Raw genomic sequence first — 16,733 nt, 5'->3', positions numbered from 1 at the left:
TCTGAATAGTACCCTATCCCGCACCTAGTCCTTACTTTACACCAAGTTTCTAATGCGTTTTTCAGGACCTTCAGGCGCACTTTCTTAAAAAATGTTGGTGCTCCAAATTTATAAAGGAACCCTTCTGTACTGCCCTCTTCTTCGTTGTTTGTCAGCTCACTAAGCAAAAGCACCCAAGCTGAAAGTGTGGGTTTTGTCAAGAGTATCCGGGTGGCTTTAAATTGAAATGCTACCAGGTACCAACTATTATCTGGGAGAGCTAACCAGCTTTTGACCAACCTCCGCCTCAATTTCTTCCAAGACAACCTCACACCTTTGTCTCCCCATATAAAACTCCCGATCTTGCCCTGTATTTTCGAAATATCAGGTTGGGGAACCTCAGGGGAACAGCATTAAAGATGTACGTCAGCTTGGGGAGGATAGTCATTTTGACAAGTTTACCTAGCCAAAAATGGTCAGAGGAAGATACTTCCACCTTACAAACAAACAATCTAATTCATTGCAGACTTTTTTCAAATTCAACTGGGCAACTTTATCCAACTCGCTAACTATGGTAATGCCAAGATACTTAACCTCTGTACTGATCTGCCCCGTCCAGAGTGTTACATTCCAGCACATTACCTCCGTCATTGAGGAGTTGGCTAGATATTCAGAAATTGAGCCAAACTCCCCCAAGTGGGTCTTGACCCTTGGCATTGTTACTGCTGGATCGCTGGTATAGAGAATAATGTCATCCGCATAAAGCTCTATTTTTGATGCATACTGCTGAGATTTAAAAGGGAGAATCCGATCGTCCAGCTTTATTGCTTGGGCCAACTGCTCTATATATAGATCGAACAGCAGGGGGGAAATAGGATACCCCTGCCTAGTTCCCCTCTGAATCTCAAAGCTCGAAGTGATCGACCCATTTACCAAGATTTTTGCAGAGGCACCCTGGTAGCATTGTCTGAGGGTATGAATAAACACAGAACCTACGCCCATTACTTCCAGAACCTCCCAAAGATAGGACCAGCAGACCCTATCAAACGCTTTGGCGGCGTCTAAAGCGATTACCGCCAAGGGTTCGGATCTTGCTGTGGCCAGATCAATATTACAGATGAGGAGCTGTGTCTGTTCCTGGATGAAGCGTCCATTCATAAACCCATTTTGAACAGAGCTAACTAGTCCAGGGACCAGTTTGGCCAATCTCCCTGCCAGGATACCCATAAAGATTTTATAATCGGAGTTTAGCAGGGAGATTGGCCGATAGGACTCTGCTCTCAAAGGATCCTTCCCAGGTTTAGGTATTAATACAATGGTCGCTTCTCTCCATGAGCTGGGAAATTGCCCTGTTGGACTATAAATTGACTGAAATAAGGTTCCTAATGTTGGCACTACCTCATCCTCCAGAAGTTTGTATACCTCATTTGGGAGGGCATCCAAACCTACTGTTTTCTTATTTTTAGATAACTTTATTTGAGTTTTTATTTCCTCCAACGAGATCAGGGAGTCTAGAAGGTCTCTATCCTCCTGCGTTAGGGATGATAGAAATTTAGTACTCAGCCAGGTCTGTATTTGATTTTTTGAGGGTTTCAGGTCCTCCTTATAGAGATCTATTAAGAGGGAGAGAAGGCAGTTCTTTATGTCCTCTATATCTGTGGATTTATCCCCACTGCTATTTATAACTAACTCGCTTATGTTATTTTTAACACGGTCAGTTCTAGCCTTCCATGCCAGCAAGGCGCCAGCCTTCTCACCGTATTCATAGTTCTCCATATTCTTATTTAACCAATGAGCCCTACATTTCTCGTCCAACTTCCCTCTAAAGTCTAGTCTGGCTATCTCAAGATCCTCCTGTACTTTACCAACCCTTTCGGGTGGACCACCTATTGCCAAAAGAAGGTCAGCTTCCAACTTCATAATTTGATTTTATGCTTTACCATATAAGATCCTTTCATGTATACACAGTATTTGAGTTTCTACTGGTCTGTACATGATGTATCATTTTAAAGACTTTTTGGCTTAGCTCAATGGCTAATTTAGACATGTGTGGGTCACTCTGCCGGACCCCTTAATCAGTGCAGGCTCTTGTGTCCATTTCCCAGGCAAAGTATCATGTGCCATGATTAGAACTACTTGCTGTTTGCGGGGATCTCTACACCGTCCTTGCATCCACCAGCATGGCTGGTGCACTGAAGGAACAGGTACAAACAGAGTGAGTGCCATGTTTTTCACCGGCTTGGCATTCTGTTTTTTTGATTTTGTTAATGAAACTTCAAACACTAGAGTTTGCTTTAGTAAAACAAGAAAGCAAAGGCTGTGATGCATCCGGCGTTAACTACTTATGCATCAGGTCCATTGTTTATTTTCCTTACCTGGGGCTGACATACTATGTGTCTGGGTCCAAGGCAATGACATTCAGCAATGGTTCCTGACTCCTATGTAGGGTAACAGTTTCTGTCTCCTGGTGGTTTTGACCCCTAAGTCGATGATATATTGCTTGGAAGTAACATTTCTTTTGTCATTTTCTTTTAGCACTTGTTGCAATAAGGAGTTAGAAGCAATTTATGTTCATTCTAGTTTTTGAACAGACCTGCGATAAATGTTAGGAGTTTACACTACAAAACTGTGGAAACAGTGTATCAGGATTGAACTATACAAAGGAGAGCTCTCCTGTGGGAAATCTGTCTCAACGTTGTTGTATAGCCTGCTGCCAACTGTAGTACCCTTTATTTTGTAAACAAGGTGTAATCCGAAGTGCCATGCAAGAGCCTGCCATGAGATAGAAGGCATTTTTTTAACAGCCAACACCCAGTTGCCACCCACTGAGACTATTCCACCTATTGAGATCAAAACGCTCTAAGTTAAACAGGAGGAAAAGGAAAGAAAAGCACGGGGTGTTAGAAAACACGTATAACAGCCACTGTGTACCATCTTCACATAATTATCTTCAAAGGACCCCCATTGTTCTAGTTTTCTTACAGTGTATATAGCGTCATTGCTTGCTGGAAGTGTACATTGTAAGGGTATTTGCTGCAAGTCGTGGAGAAAGAAGTTCCATGACAGAGGAAAGAGGCTGAAGGATAACTTCCTTGATGAGGTCACCGTACTATGTGATTACTTTGAATTTCCGCATAACTTATAACTTATAACAGAGGGCATTTTAATAGAGGGCTTTTTATTGATAATAAATCATGCGTACCCCGTCATTGTTCTACCAAAGGGCTTAAAACAACGAAAGTATGATTGCGGATTTGTGGAATTGTTGTAGATTCTTTCCTGTGAAAAATAACATGGGTATGTGGCGTCTGTATTTGTTTTTTTTTTTTACAAAATACTTAAAGCAGTTTACTGCAAGTCGCCTACAAATACGACTTCTGTTAAGAATGTGTGGTCACATGTAGAAAGGTTCCCCCTCTAATGTAATAAAATCTAGCATTTCAAAAAATGCCATAATACCATCTTGTCAATTAATGAGTAGCGTTATGTTTTTTTACTATAGGTGAGCAGTGATGTCAGAGGTAGCATGTGACAAGAAAATTATAGCCACTTTTGTATACAACTAGCTTCTATGTATTACACTGTTACTTTATTAAGGGTCTTCTAGAGAGAAGTAAATTATTTAATACATTTATTTTTTGGTGTCTTTGTAATCAATCAGTGGCAGGTTCTGTCAGCACGTGAATTCTGTTAATATTTATGATATGTCTTCGAAACCTTCTAAGATTGTTGTTGATTTACATTTTTGTATTTAGCAACAGTTGTGGAACTCTATACAAACACCCCTTGATACACTATTAACTTACCAGTTACTATCCAGTCGAGGGGACTAGTGAATAGGGTCTCAACATCTCGAGTATCGCCAAATTTCAACCTTTCTGTGGACTCATCGCCTTTAATCACCACTGCTGGTCTGTTTTTATGAATAACAAGTTTTCGTTTTCACCAGCAAAAGTTTTTAATTTTACAGAGATGTTTAATTACATCGGCGGTTTTACACATATCGAAATCTAGTTGCAGGCGCATTGGGAAATCTTAGTACACTCACGTTGTGAGCCTTGGCATAACGACCTTGGGGCCCTTTGAAGGCCTCAGCAGTCTTAAAGGAATGTAATTACTCGTGTAGAGCATGCATTGCTCATTATCTTGGGAAACCTTATGTGTGCCCCTTCAAGTGCTTGCCACACAAGATGCCCAATTAGTACTGGAGGCCAACATTGCTCCGAGAAGGTATGCAGACCTTCTGTCACAGAAAAACAAAAAATACTTCCCAGGCCCAAGGCCTCAGGGGCTTTAACGTCGACCTTCTTCTTCCAGTGCCATTTTTGTGGCGCTGGTGGGGAAGTTGTAAATATTTAGCACTTGCTGGGATTTCCTGGAGTCTCGGTGCAACCGGAGAACAACAACCCTGAGATGCCAACGTGATTTGTAAATGTAGCAAATAATTGGAGACTGGGGCTCCATGCTAAAAGAGGGCTGGCATTCGGCACATCTTATGCACCTTGTTTGTAAGAACCAACCTCATACAGTCCGTGGGTGCATTCACAGCGCTCAGTCGTGTGGTATCCACAGATACATTCCGTGCACAAACTTGTAATGATTCAGTCAATGTATAAACTCCTTTGGTTTCCTCTTGGCTATTACTTAGCATACTTGGGTAAATCGTTTTATATATTCAACACTTATGCACCACTACCTTGATTTTTGTTTGTGAACAACTCCTCCCAGGCTTGCTGGTGTTTGTTCCTTTGCATCATGTTTATTTGATTATTCATGTCAGAGTAATTTTGTATTCTTAGAAAGTGTATATCACCTCACACCTGCCTTCATTCATCAGGATTGTACGGTGTGTCACAGATGTGATCTTTGATCCCTTTATCCTCTTGCATGTAAACGTCTCGCATTTCTTCGGGTTTTCCGGGTTGCCATTATGTAAGACGACTGGTTGCATCTGCATTTCTTAGATGACCTCATGCAGCTCCTATCTAGAGAACCCATGTTTCTTTACAGCAGAAACCTGGCGCATGTCCCTGCTTGGCGCGTTGCTTCTAGTGGTTTTCCAGCTTCAGTTCCAGCCTCACATGTAACTCTTATCTGCTTGAGGGGGAGCCAAGGCCGCCAGATGCAAACACTTGAGTATGGATTTGCCTTGCTTCAGTTTTCCCGTCTTCCCACTCCAGGTCAAGGAGTCACAGATGTCTGCTATAGTATTATTGTTTTTTTTCAACTTTTGCTTAGTCAGATGATAGTATAATATGTTGGTCCACTTCAACAACAATAGATGTATTACTATAATGTATTCTGTTTGTAGCACAAATATCCTGTATGCTAGCAACATTGTCATAACATCATTATTTTGCACATTGCAGGAGCTTTTCCAGCTACAGCCTTGCACACAAGAAAAGACCTACTCCAGAGACCAGTACACGCTGCGACCAAAACCTTCCAAGCGCTGCGAATATTCGTCAATGATGAGCTGAACGAGCTGTACACTGGGCTCCTAACCGCAGAGAAGTTTCTAAAACCTGGAGGCAGACTTGTAGCCATTTCATTCCACTCATTAGAAGACCGCATCATAAAGAGGTTCCTTCATGGCATAGACATGTCAGAAGAACCCAACCTGTCTATTAGAGGGAAGATAAATCGTGGACTAAAGGACCATGAAGAGCTGGACGATCAGGAGGAAACCTCAAGCCCAAACCCCAACACAAGGTGGACATGCATACAGAAGAAGCTGAGAACCCCACAGGACAAGGATGTTCAAGACAACCCGAGAGGCAGATCCGCCAAGCTTCGCGCAGCTATCAAGCTGTAGGAATGGAAACTACATATATTTGTTTTAAATAAAGACGCGTTACTCCTCCAAATACCAATGTGCCTGGAAGTATATAAAATACGACCTAATCTTTGATTGTGGCTATAAAATCGTTTTACTTTAGCTTGCATAATTAGAAGTTGTCAAGTATGTTAATATCCCAACAAACGTCACCAACTGAAAACGCACAATGAGTTATTAATGTTCCTTGAAATCTATAATAAACACACACATTTTATATCGTTTATTGTATTTCTGTTTTCCAGTGCTAGCGGTGAGTAATCTTAATACTCCATTCCATTCATATTTTAAATAGATTAGACTGGGCTAAAGCTGGCAGAACAAGTGTAGTGTTTTTCATTGTTTGTTTATTTAGATTTTTTTTATTTTTTATAAATCTTTTTATTGCGTTTTGAACAAACAAAAGATACAATGGCCACATAAGCAAGCTACGAAGGCGCACAGTAGAACACATGTGGGACTATCAGGTATATTCATGTTATAGCAACGGGGTTTGGCAATACTAGACAGTTAAATATCGACCTCAAGCGCTGTCCGTTTTGGCTGGGGGGGATGTGTTTTTCATTGTTAAATATCTTGAAGATTTTATCATACAATTAGCAATGGAATACATAGAACATAGAGTGCACAATATAAGGTCAGAGACAATTTCCTAGCTAAAAAGTAGTCATTTCCATTACAGGTTACACTATATATTCAACAAACATAATTAAAGTTAATTAAAATGAACACAACAAGGGGGTGATGGTAGGGAATGGAAAGAGGAGACTAAAAGCCACATGATGTATCTTAAACATTATTATTGTTATTACATTTATAGAGCGCCTGGTTACACTAACTAGTGTGTCCCCGCGCTATAAGTTAGATAGAAGTTAATGCTTCAGTATTTTAGAAGGCAGACACAATCAGGTTACATTACCAAACTAGTTCTTGTAATTCTTCATTTGTAACATTAGGCAATAGAAATATATTATGGAGTCCAGCATTTCGCAAACTTTATGAATTCACCTGTATATCGATATTCTTTTCAAGTCTATGTATGGGGCATATTGTATGTCATCATTTTGAATAAAATATATTTATTTCTATGTTATTTTGAATTTTATGGAATGGTAACAATAGCAGCTAGTTTATTAACATCAAAAAGTGTAATAATGTTTGCAGAAAAGATTACATTTCAGAATCGTAGACCAAATAAAATTGTAGTCATGCTAATAAAATTGATTTTTTTAAATCAGGCTCAATTTTGTTCCAAAAAGATGTAAGGTCTATGACAAAGGAATAGTTAAACATTTGCGAATTAGGATACAGAACGTCTGTTTAGAATGCCAAGATGACTTCTAGCTGTAATGTTGACATGTTAAAATGTCCTACAGGCTGTGTTGTTAGTACCAAAATACCATGGCAATAAGATGATTCCTAACTCTGAAGATTCTACCAGTGCCTGGATGATCGCGTAGGAAGATGTTTCTGTGGCACGATCCAAAAACGTAGAATGTTAGGATCCAACCTATTTTTTTTTTCTCTGGAGCAAAAACTCCTTCTTTGTAGAACAATCACTTGTTACACAAGATAAGGAATTGTCAAGTACACCAAATCTAAAACCTTTTTTTGCCATATAATGTTTGTGAATATTGTACTTGAGTGCTGTCAGTGCTTATCTTTTAACTTAAAGCCCACTGCCGCGTAGCTGGTAGGATGATCTGAACTGGTTACATATGATCACGTGTGCACCCATGTGCGTGCTTAGTGAGCAGACAGACAGCCTATCACAGATGGTATGTTTAATAAATTGATTATTGCATGGGCAGGCCTTATAATTTAACAGGGTACTCATAAATAAATAAATGCCCTATTTTGTTTTGTCGATAGTGAGTCTCTAGTGCTTTACTGTACTCATGCTGCATCAAAATACCAAAATTGCACTGACTTAACTGAAAAAGAAATAGTCTCTTTTTTAAGTCAAATCAGGCTCCGAGTGCAAATGCAAAAATCATTTACCTAAATTTGTAATTCATCATGCACTTGGATTTGTAATACATTTTTGTAAGAAATTGGGTTACTGGTTGATGTGGGTGAAACCCTACTCAAGCATGAACCACAATCCTTGTCAGGGTAAAGTCACAAGCAAACCCTAAATTATCTTGTTCTCAACCCTCAGGTAGCTTGGCACAGAGCAGTCAGGCTTTTGCGCCGGGATGCCCCTTTGCTGGGGTCGCTGAGCGCATTATAAATTGTTATAACATAACATAACATAACATAACATAACATAACTCAGACGCAATTTGTAAATTATTTGTGCAACACTTTAGACCATTACACAGCGAAAATAGACCACAAAAGGATTCCACAACACAGAAAAATAAACCAAAACGACAAAATTCCAATCCGTAGAACCTAGATATGCAGGTTTAAAAACTTTAGTAAAAATAGTGCAGATTATTTATTTTTTAAGGAGTTTTATATAGCGCTAGCCAGACCCGAAGGTATTGGAGCGCTTCACAACACTTTGTAAAAAGGAAAACACATATTATAGCAGTGAAACCACCGCGTGCAGTGGAGGCCTTTGCGCGTTGCATGAGGATAGAAGGAAAGTTTCATAGTCTCGTAATAGTGAACACAGTTGTACAGGCCGCGCAGCCTTCCGATCCAGGGGGGTGGTGAGGAGGAGTCGGGCTAGGAGTGTGGTAGAGGATTTGGTTGTAAAGTGTCATGGTGCAGTGGTGTGCACGATTGTGAATTTAGGTTTTAATCTATCCATTTGGGAAGGAACGGTTGAGGTAGAGGTCTTTGAGCTGCCTTTTGAATTTTAGAAAGGAGGGGAGCGTCCTGATATGGACTGGGATGGAGTTCCATATTTTGGGTGCATTTCCGGAGAAGGATCTAGCTGCAGTTTTTTGTTTGCGGGTTTTCGGTGGGATGAGTAGTTGAGTATTGGAGCTCCTGAGGCTCCTTGTCTGACCGGCATTCGAGAGTTTGGCTGCCAGGTAGGTAGGTTTCCCTGTTTGGAGGGCTTTGTGCGTGAGGTAGGCAGTTCTGAAACTGGCTCTCAATTTAACTGGAAGCCATTTCAACTATGAGTACGGGCGATATATGGTTGTATTTTTTTACTCCAGTGACCACTTTTGCAGCTGCATTGAGTTGATCGTAGGGGAGCTATGTGAGATTTTGCTGTGCCTGTGAGGGTAGCATTCCCGTAGTCTAATCTGGAAAGTACATGGTTTCGAGTTGCTTGTTTGAGGTTGTTGGTCGGGATGACTTTTTTATGTTATTGAGTTGTTTCAAGTTGAGGAAAGCGCTCTTAGCAGTGTTCTTGATGTGTTTGACCATGCTTAGTTTAGGATCCAGGGTGATTCCCAGCGATTTGCCGGAGGCGGCCTTGGAGAGATTATTGTTGAGAGCATCAATTGCTTTTTGCCAGTCTGCGACTTGGGGGTTCTCCGTTTTGTTGGAAATTAGGAGGATTTCCGTTTTGTCTTGATTCAATTTCAAGTGGTTCAGAGAGATTGGGGGATAGAATCGCAGATGGCAGAATCCAGGTGCTGCGTTCAAGGTTATTTGAGCCTCCTGTCCCTGAGGCTGTAGTCAGGAGGCCAGCCAACTAGCCCTTGGAGTCATGTGGGGTCCTGGGTTCAACAGATGTAGGTCCAGAGGTGTAGTCCTTCTTAGACAGGCAGGAGGGCAGCAGGTCATTATAGCAGGGCAGCAGTCATTTGGATCAGTTCAACAGAGTGGCAGTCCTTTTAGCAGCACAACAGTGCATCTCCCTGTCAGAGTATACTGAAATGTACTGAAGAGTTAGTGTCTTAGGTCCAATATTTGTACCTCGTTCCCTTCCTTTTGAAGGTGGGAGAAGCTTCTACAGCAGGGGTATTCAAACTGGGGGCTGGCTACCCTAAGGGGGTCTCAAGTGATCCCAGGAGGGCTCTAGGCTCTGTCCAAAAGAAGCATTCTGCTGATAACAGTGCTTTGTTTTCAGTGGAAAAATGGAGCAGCAGTAAGCTGCTCTCAAGATATCCATGACAATAATGTTTTGTTATTGATATCCTGGCTGGAAGAATGTGTCAAAACGGATGGGACTCCAAATATTCTTCAAAACCCCCACCCCCATTTCTAATAATCACATTGTGAAAACTTTTGCAATTAGTAAGAAACTGCTTGACCACAATAGTATGTTTGGCAATCATGCATTTTATTGTGTTTTTATAACGGTACCATAACAACTGCAATGTTCAAATAATTCTAGACATATTTAAATATTGCCAATTTAGTAGAATAATTGTAAAAAATGTTGAGGGAGGTGCGATTTTTTTTTTCACACTGGGTGGCATTAAAGGGTTTGAAGACCACTGTTCTAGAGGTTCTCCTTTGAAATCCCTAGGCATTCTACCTTCCCTGCCCTGGCTCCAGACTAACTTCAGGGGTATTCTGGCCTTTTGTGTGGAAGCAGGCCACAGTCTTTTCAAGTGTAAGATGGTCTGTCCCCAGCTCCGCCCTCCCTTCCTACCAGTGATGGCCCATCCAGGCACACCTGAGCTCTCTATTGAATGTGGTTGTCTAGGAGGAATACAGAAAGCTCAGCTGTCAGCTACACCTAGTCATGGGACCCATAAAGAGGTTACAGGCATTGAATGACTAAAGCAGAAAAATGTGCATTTTCTAAAAGTAGATTTTTCAAAAATGTTATTTAAAATCTGACTTTACCATGAGAGCAGACTATAAACTGGTAACCTGAAATTTACCTTGGAAATTACAGCTTGTTAAATGTAACAAGGTAGCTCCAATGTTATCCTGTGGGAGAGGTAAGCCTTGCAGCAGTGAAAGTGTAAGAGTTTTTCACTACCAGGACATATAAAACATATAAGTATATGTCCTACCTTTTAAATACACTGCAACCTGCCCTGTGGGCTATTTAGGGCCTGGCGAAATATGTATTTTGCCTCGTCGAACTGGCAGTTGCAATGGCAGGGCTGAGATGTGTTTAAATGGCTACTTCAGTAGATGGCTCAATAAGTGCTGCAGACCCACTAGTAGTATTTAATTTAGAGGACCTGGGTACATGTAGGACAACTTTAACAGGGCACTGTAAGTAAATTAAATATGACATAAGCCTATGGCACTATGTTTTAAAGTGTGAGCACATGCACTTTAGCACTGGTCAGCAGTGGCTAAGTAAGTAGAGTCTAAGTTCGGCAAAATTATGGGAGGAAGGCCAAGTGATAAATCATGCTTTATTGAGGAGTGGTATTACTAAAATTATTACCTTGGTGCCAGGGTGTGAGAAAGTTCCTCTCAGGCATGGTCATTCCTATTGTTGTGGTCTCCTACTGCTAGATTCTTTAACTCTGCACACTGGGGTGCTGTTGTTCAGGCCCCAGTGAAAGTGCTCTGGCTCCTAAAACATGACAGATTTTGCTAACTCCTAATTGTTGTATTTAGCTTTCAAGTAAGGTTGTGCTATTTGGTATAGAAAGGTAGACCAATGGTAACGACATGTTGTACCACCCATAAGGCTGACAAAGAAAACATGGCTTTAGGAATGCAGGATGAGCTGTCAAACTAATACTTTTCACAAAAAAGAAGCCTATTTTTTATATATTAAATAAGTCACCCTTATGTAGGCCTTGTAGACCACCACAAGGTAGGGCCCATCAATCAATCGGGGGCTTATAAAGCGCAGCTCCTCACCCATGAGGGTCTCAAGGCACTAGGGGGGTCCCTCAGGCTGTAGGAGCATTCGGAGAGCCAGGTCTTGAGGACCTTTTTAAACTGCGTCAGTGTTGCGGAGTTGGAGAGGCAGGGTGTTCCAGGTCTTGGCAGTGAGGTAAGAGAAAGATCTTCCACCAGTTCTGGTCTTGTGGATCCTGGGGACGGAGGCTAGGACAAAATATTATTTATGCAAACTAAACTATGAGATAGGCTTTAGAAATGATTCTAACACGGTTTTAAATATTCATTAAAAATCCAATCAGCGAAGTTGGATTTCTGATAAACATAAACAAAAGATAGACTTTGCCTGGAACTCCAATGGCTAATTAGCAATAGCCTACCAGCAGCCGGTGCCTGTCAATGCTTTCCCTTATTGAGGCGTGGATACCGCTCCCAGAGCAGAAACAGTGGTTTATGCCTTTTATCTGCAAGACCTGGGTTTGATGTATGTGACTATTCTCAGCTCAGGAAGAATATCTCGGGAGGGCTGAGAAACTTCACTAACTAGTAAGGGGTCAGGGTGAGGCCTCCCCATTCATGTTCAAGTGTAAAGAAGGATATTGGGAAGAGAGGCCTTTGTTCTCAGTGCCAAATTTGGCCAGCTTAGTACCCGCTGGGTGGGAGTGGAAGCAAGGCCAGTCTGGTGTGGTTGAGGAGGAGGGGATAGCTCATTTCCGTAAACATACTCCTGGCTGAGACACCAGCCACATCCAAGTGAATATGGATGCTGCCATGTTGGGTTTTACTTTAGGTAGACAATATGTGATGCAAAAGTGGGTAGGGTTGCCTCTCAGATTTTTTTTCTTATTGGTATGGAGTTTCTAGGGGTCACCCTTAACTAGTGAATTCTACAAAACTGACACCATACACACATATCACCAGAACACATCTGGACCTGTGGATTAACTGAAAAGGATTGTACCTACTGTCTGTGACCTGTTCAGAGACCGTAAGGCCTTGGCCCACTCCCATGTATACCCAGGATACCCAGGATTGAGTGGTGGCTGATGTGAGAATTTGGATTACTGGTTGACTGGGGTGTGAGCCCTGGTCAAGCAGCAACCACAATCCTTGCCTGGGTAAGGCACAAGCAAACCCCAAATTAATCTTTACTCAACCCCCTGGTAGCTTGGCACCAAGCAGTCAGGCTTAACTTAGAGGCAATGTTTATTTTCTTTTATTTAGTTGAATCGAGCCTCAACATAAAATTCTGCACTATTAATACATCACTATCTTGTAGAGACTACTAGCCGCAGATTCTTTAACTTAGAATTATCCCCAGCCGTGAGACTGAATCCGGAAAACTTTTCTGCCACAGCATCCCTGCGCGCCAGGGGGACGGCAGCACGTGACTCCGCCCTGACGTTGTTCGCGTTCGTGACGTCAGTGAGGATAGTCCCACACCAGCGCGCCTATGTCAGTTTTTTCTCTTTTCCGTGTGGAACGCGGATCCGGTTGAGCCCTGGCCTGTTTTCAGGCCTTCTATCCCTTTTTCACGCTTGCCGTTCAGTGGAACAGTGTGCGAATGCCTTCGGGCTTCAAGATGTGTCCCCCTTGTGCACGTCCTATGTCGGCGACCAACGCTCACCCAATTTGCATGTGGTACCTCGGTGAGCACCACGACTCGGAGAGCTGAGACGCCTGCCAGCACCTGAAGCCTGAGTTACAGTGGGAGCACCGGATGAAGCTGCTGTCAGCGCGTTTATCCAGGTCGGTGTCCTCTCAGCGTCCGTCTCCCACCTCGGAAGCAAGGAACCGCCGGTTTCATCTGCAACATCATATTTCACAGTGGCCCCTTGGGCGCGGATCACCGGCTGGTAGGTCCTTCAGTTTGTCTCCGAGACCATGTCCTCCTTCAGCAGCGGGAGCCATCTCCCCCGGGACGTGCACGTCTGCCTGTTGCCTCCCTACCCACCGTACCCCGCCGCGGAGGCAACTAGATCCCAAATGACAGCCTACGCTGCGGCTCTGCAGACTTCTTTGGCCCTTTCTCCACCTCCTGAGATGTCCGCGGATCCCTTGCCTCGCACGGAGACTTTCGTGGATTCGCCGACGCTGAAGGTTTCCGCTCCAGGTGTTAGGAGAGTGGCGTCGTCGGGGTGTGGTCCCTCGGGGTACCCCTATTCGGCGCCTAGTGTCCCTGTCTCACTGCAAATCCCTACGGGGCTCCCTGTGGTGTCGCAGGTGATCGCCAGGACTCCGGGCTTGTTCCCGGGTCCCCCTCGGTCCTCTGAGCAGGCAGCTGCCTCACCAAAGGCCGAGCCAGCACCGGTTTGGCACCAGGGGCCCTCCTCCTTGGCTACGGTGGAGTCGTGGGTAGAGGCGGGGACCTAGGGTGCTTTCTCGAGTCCCCCTTGGTTCTCGACGCGGGCGGCTGCTCCATCTGAGGCAGAGTCGCCACCGTTTCGACGCTGATCCCTCGCTGTTCTGGCACCGACCCCGCCCCACCCTCATGCTGAGCACATGGTGGCAGGAGTCGGGCCACACGGAGCCGCACCGGCGGCAGGTTCTGGATTTGTCTCCTGAGGTCCCTTTCTCTCCTGAAGTCCGTCATCTATTGGTGTGTTCCTCCCCGGAGACAGGGCGCCATGTAGTTGCCTTTTCACTGGCATCTTCCAGAGAAGGCTCTTTGCCGTCCCCACGGCCAAAATCCTCAAACCCTTCTTTCCGTGACTCGTGGCTGGCTTCTCCACCGCTCTATACACCTTCCCCTAAGGCCCCTCAGGTCCCTCATTTCTCTGTGGATCCTCCTCCTCCGCTTCCCCCCTGGACTTGGGGATGGGCGGCTCAGTCTGCAACCGTCACCCAAGGAGGAATTGATTTCACCTCTGCGGCGCCCTACTGAGGCCAGTGTTGCCTTTGTTCGGGCTATTTCAATGGCTGCTGGTATTCTGAGGATGGGTGAACCTGTCACTCCATGCCCTAAAGACAACATCTTGGAGATTCTCCACCAGGGCTCTGGTGGACGGGAGTTGTTCCTTCCTTTTGAAGCTTCACTCCATAATTCTCTTATGGGGACCTGGGGGTGCCCGGCCACAGGTGATCTGGTTTCTTAGGCACTACTGCACCGCCATCGTCCTGCTCCGCACGACCCGGTCTTTCTTTTTTTCCACCCTTCTACTCAAGACGCTCTACTGTGAAATGCCTATCCGTGTTTGCCTGTGGTGGTGTTCCCTCCATCTCGGGAGGCCCGGTGGTAAGATTCATGGGGATGTTATGTCTTTGCTTCTTCCAGTACTGCCTTGAGAGCGCTTAACACTTTGTGTGTGTTGACCAGGGCTACTTCTATTCTGTGGGATTCTGTGAAGTCCCTTCTTTTTCATTTCTCTCATGAGGGTGCCCGTGCTGATCTGCGGGCCATGTGTTGAATGGTAGAGAGTAGGCCGCGTTTATTCTTCGTGCGGCTTTGGATGTTGCTGATGCTATTGGCCGTGCTAATGCCACTTCTGTGGCTCTCCGTTGCCATGCCTGACTATGCGATGCAATTTTCGCTGAAAATATTAGAGAGCGTCTGGGCGACCTCCCTTTTGACGGGTCCTGCTGTTCAATACTCATGCAGACTCCACCATTCAGAGCCTTCTTGCGGGGCTCCGTACTCCTCCTCCTCCCGCTCAGTAGGTGGTTTGTTGATCCTCCGGGTCTTAGTGGGAGGTGTTATCCCACTGCTCCTGGAATCTGATGTGGGTTGAACGTTACACTTGCTGTGAGGGATACTGTGCACTCCGGGCCCTGAGTTGGCTACTGGTTCAGCCTCCGTTGGAAAGAGTGTTCTTTTTGGCCGTATACTAAGCCTTCTGTGGTTTTTGCCACAGGGTTTCGAATGTGTTTTTTGATGCAGGATTTCTTCCCTAAGAGTGGTTCCCATAATTCTTGGGCCGTGTCCTACCCTACGTGGGGTATTTGTAGCTATTGGATAGCCCTGTCTTACACTGGGAAGGGGTGGACTTCCCCTTGTGGGTTCCTTGCCCTTCCTTGGTGTTGCTGTATGTCGCTGGTGCATTTTCTTGGGCAGCTGCGTCGTTGGGTGGTGTTTCTGCCTCTGGTTTGCTGTTGGCCTGGTACTCTGTCTGGTGTCCAGAAGGGTTATTTCCCTGGGTTGACGACTTGGTTCGTCCTACTTGTTTCTCCTCTTGTTTTTCGACTGGTTGCTGGTTGTCACCCAGCATCGCCCGCCAGTTCTTCTGGTCCACGGCCAAGGCCCTTGGAGGGAGGCCTGGTGCCCCTGCTACTGGTTTTTCGGGGTCCTCCGCAATTAGGGAGAACTGAGACAAGATAGCATATAGACCACAATAGGCTGCTATATGGTTCCAATGCCCAGCCGGACATGGATTTTATTTTATGAGAGCTTTAAGAACTAGAAAAATGAATATCAAGAACAACAACAGTTGTCGTAGGGCACAAGCCTGTACCTTACTAGGGGGAGGGGGTGACAAACAACAATTAGGGTTTTTTCAGGCAAAGACTGAGCGAAAAATGGCTACTTGTTAATCAGTATTCCAGTAAATATAGCCAATAGTGGAATAACACAACAATTTATACACAATGGTTGGTTGTGAAACCACTAGAAAAGGTCGACGTTTCGATCCCTTGCTCAAAATTATACGGGATCATCATCAGGACATAAATATAACATTTGCCTGGAGTTAACAATTACGGCCTGTTGGGAGAAAACAGGAGGGAAGGGAGAAGAAAAACTGGATCATTAACAAACAATGAGAGTGTTAAGAGGGGCGCACAAATGGTTTTAGACAAACACTGTATTCGGATTCGAACAGTGTTATGCAAAAGTGTAAACATTGGTGCGAAAGATTAAGACTCGAAAATGGTGACAGTTGTGACCTGTGGCATACATTCGAAAACATTTGATTAGCAATAATTGCGATGATGCTTTAAAAGCTTAATGCTATGATGCAGGCATTAATAGAAATAAGAACAACCAATCGGTATGCATGGGGGAAATTGTGACCGTTATGGTGGAAAAATGGTGAGCTCATAGGGTTGTCTAGGGGTAGCATGTAGGCGGAACATTTCCGTGAAATCGTAAGTGAGTGACCGGCTCTGGGGCAAGGTCAAAGGTGGTTACGGCACACAGGAGCAAGGAAAAGGGGTGAGTGAATACTAGAGCCTCAAAATGTTTTTAGAGCGCTTACAGGCGATTGAGAGGCACTGGTGTACGTCTCAGATAATAGGGCCGATCTGGGCCGTACTT

General features: G+C 44.2%; 1 protein-coding gene and 1 long non-coding RNA gene across 2 annotated transcripts in view; one reads left to right on the top strand and one right to left on the bottom strand.

Moving 5' to 3' along the window:
• METTL15 (methyltransferase 15, mitochondrial 12S rRNA N4-cytidine) overlaps nucleotides 1-7,035 on the top strand; it is a 971,710-nt gene extending 964,675 nt beyond the window's left edge. The window contains exon 6 of the mRNA XM_078684202.1: nucleotides 5,349-7,035. Within this exon, the coding sequence (XP_078540328.1) occupies nucleotides 5,349-5,794 (446 nt within the window). The 3' untranslated portion in view covers nucleotides 5,795-7,035. The remainder of the gene's footprint in view (nucleotides 1-5,348) is intronic.
• The window catches only part of LOC144825986 (uncharacterized), a 316,475-nt gene that overhangs the window by 47,928 nt on the left and 251,814 nt on the right, over nucleotides 1-16,733 (bottom strand). The gene's annotated exons all lie outside the window — the stretch shown is intronic.

This window comes from Lissotriton helveticus, chromosome 3_2 (genome assembly GCF_964261635.1).
Source record: "Lissotriton helveticus chromosome 3_2, aLisHel1.1, whole genome shotgun sequence".
Lineage (NCBI taxonomy): Eukaryota > Metazoa > Chordata > Amphibia > Caudata > Salamandridae > Lissotriton > Lissotriton helveticus.
The sequence above is the reverse complement of the archived record's forward strand: the minus strand, read 5'-3'. Positions and strand labels throughout refer to the sequence as shown.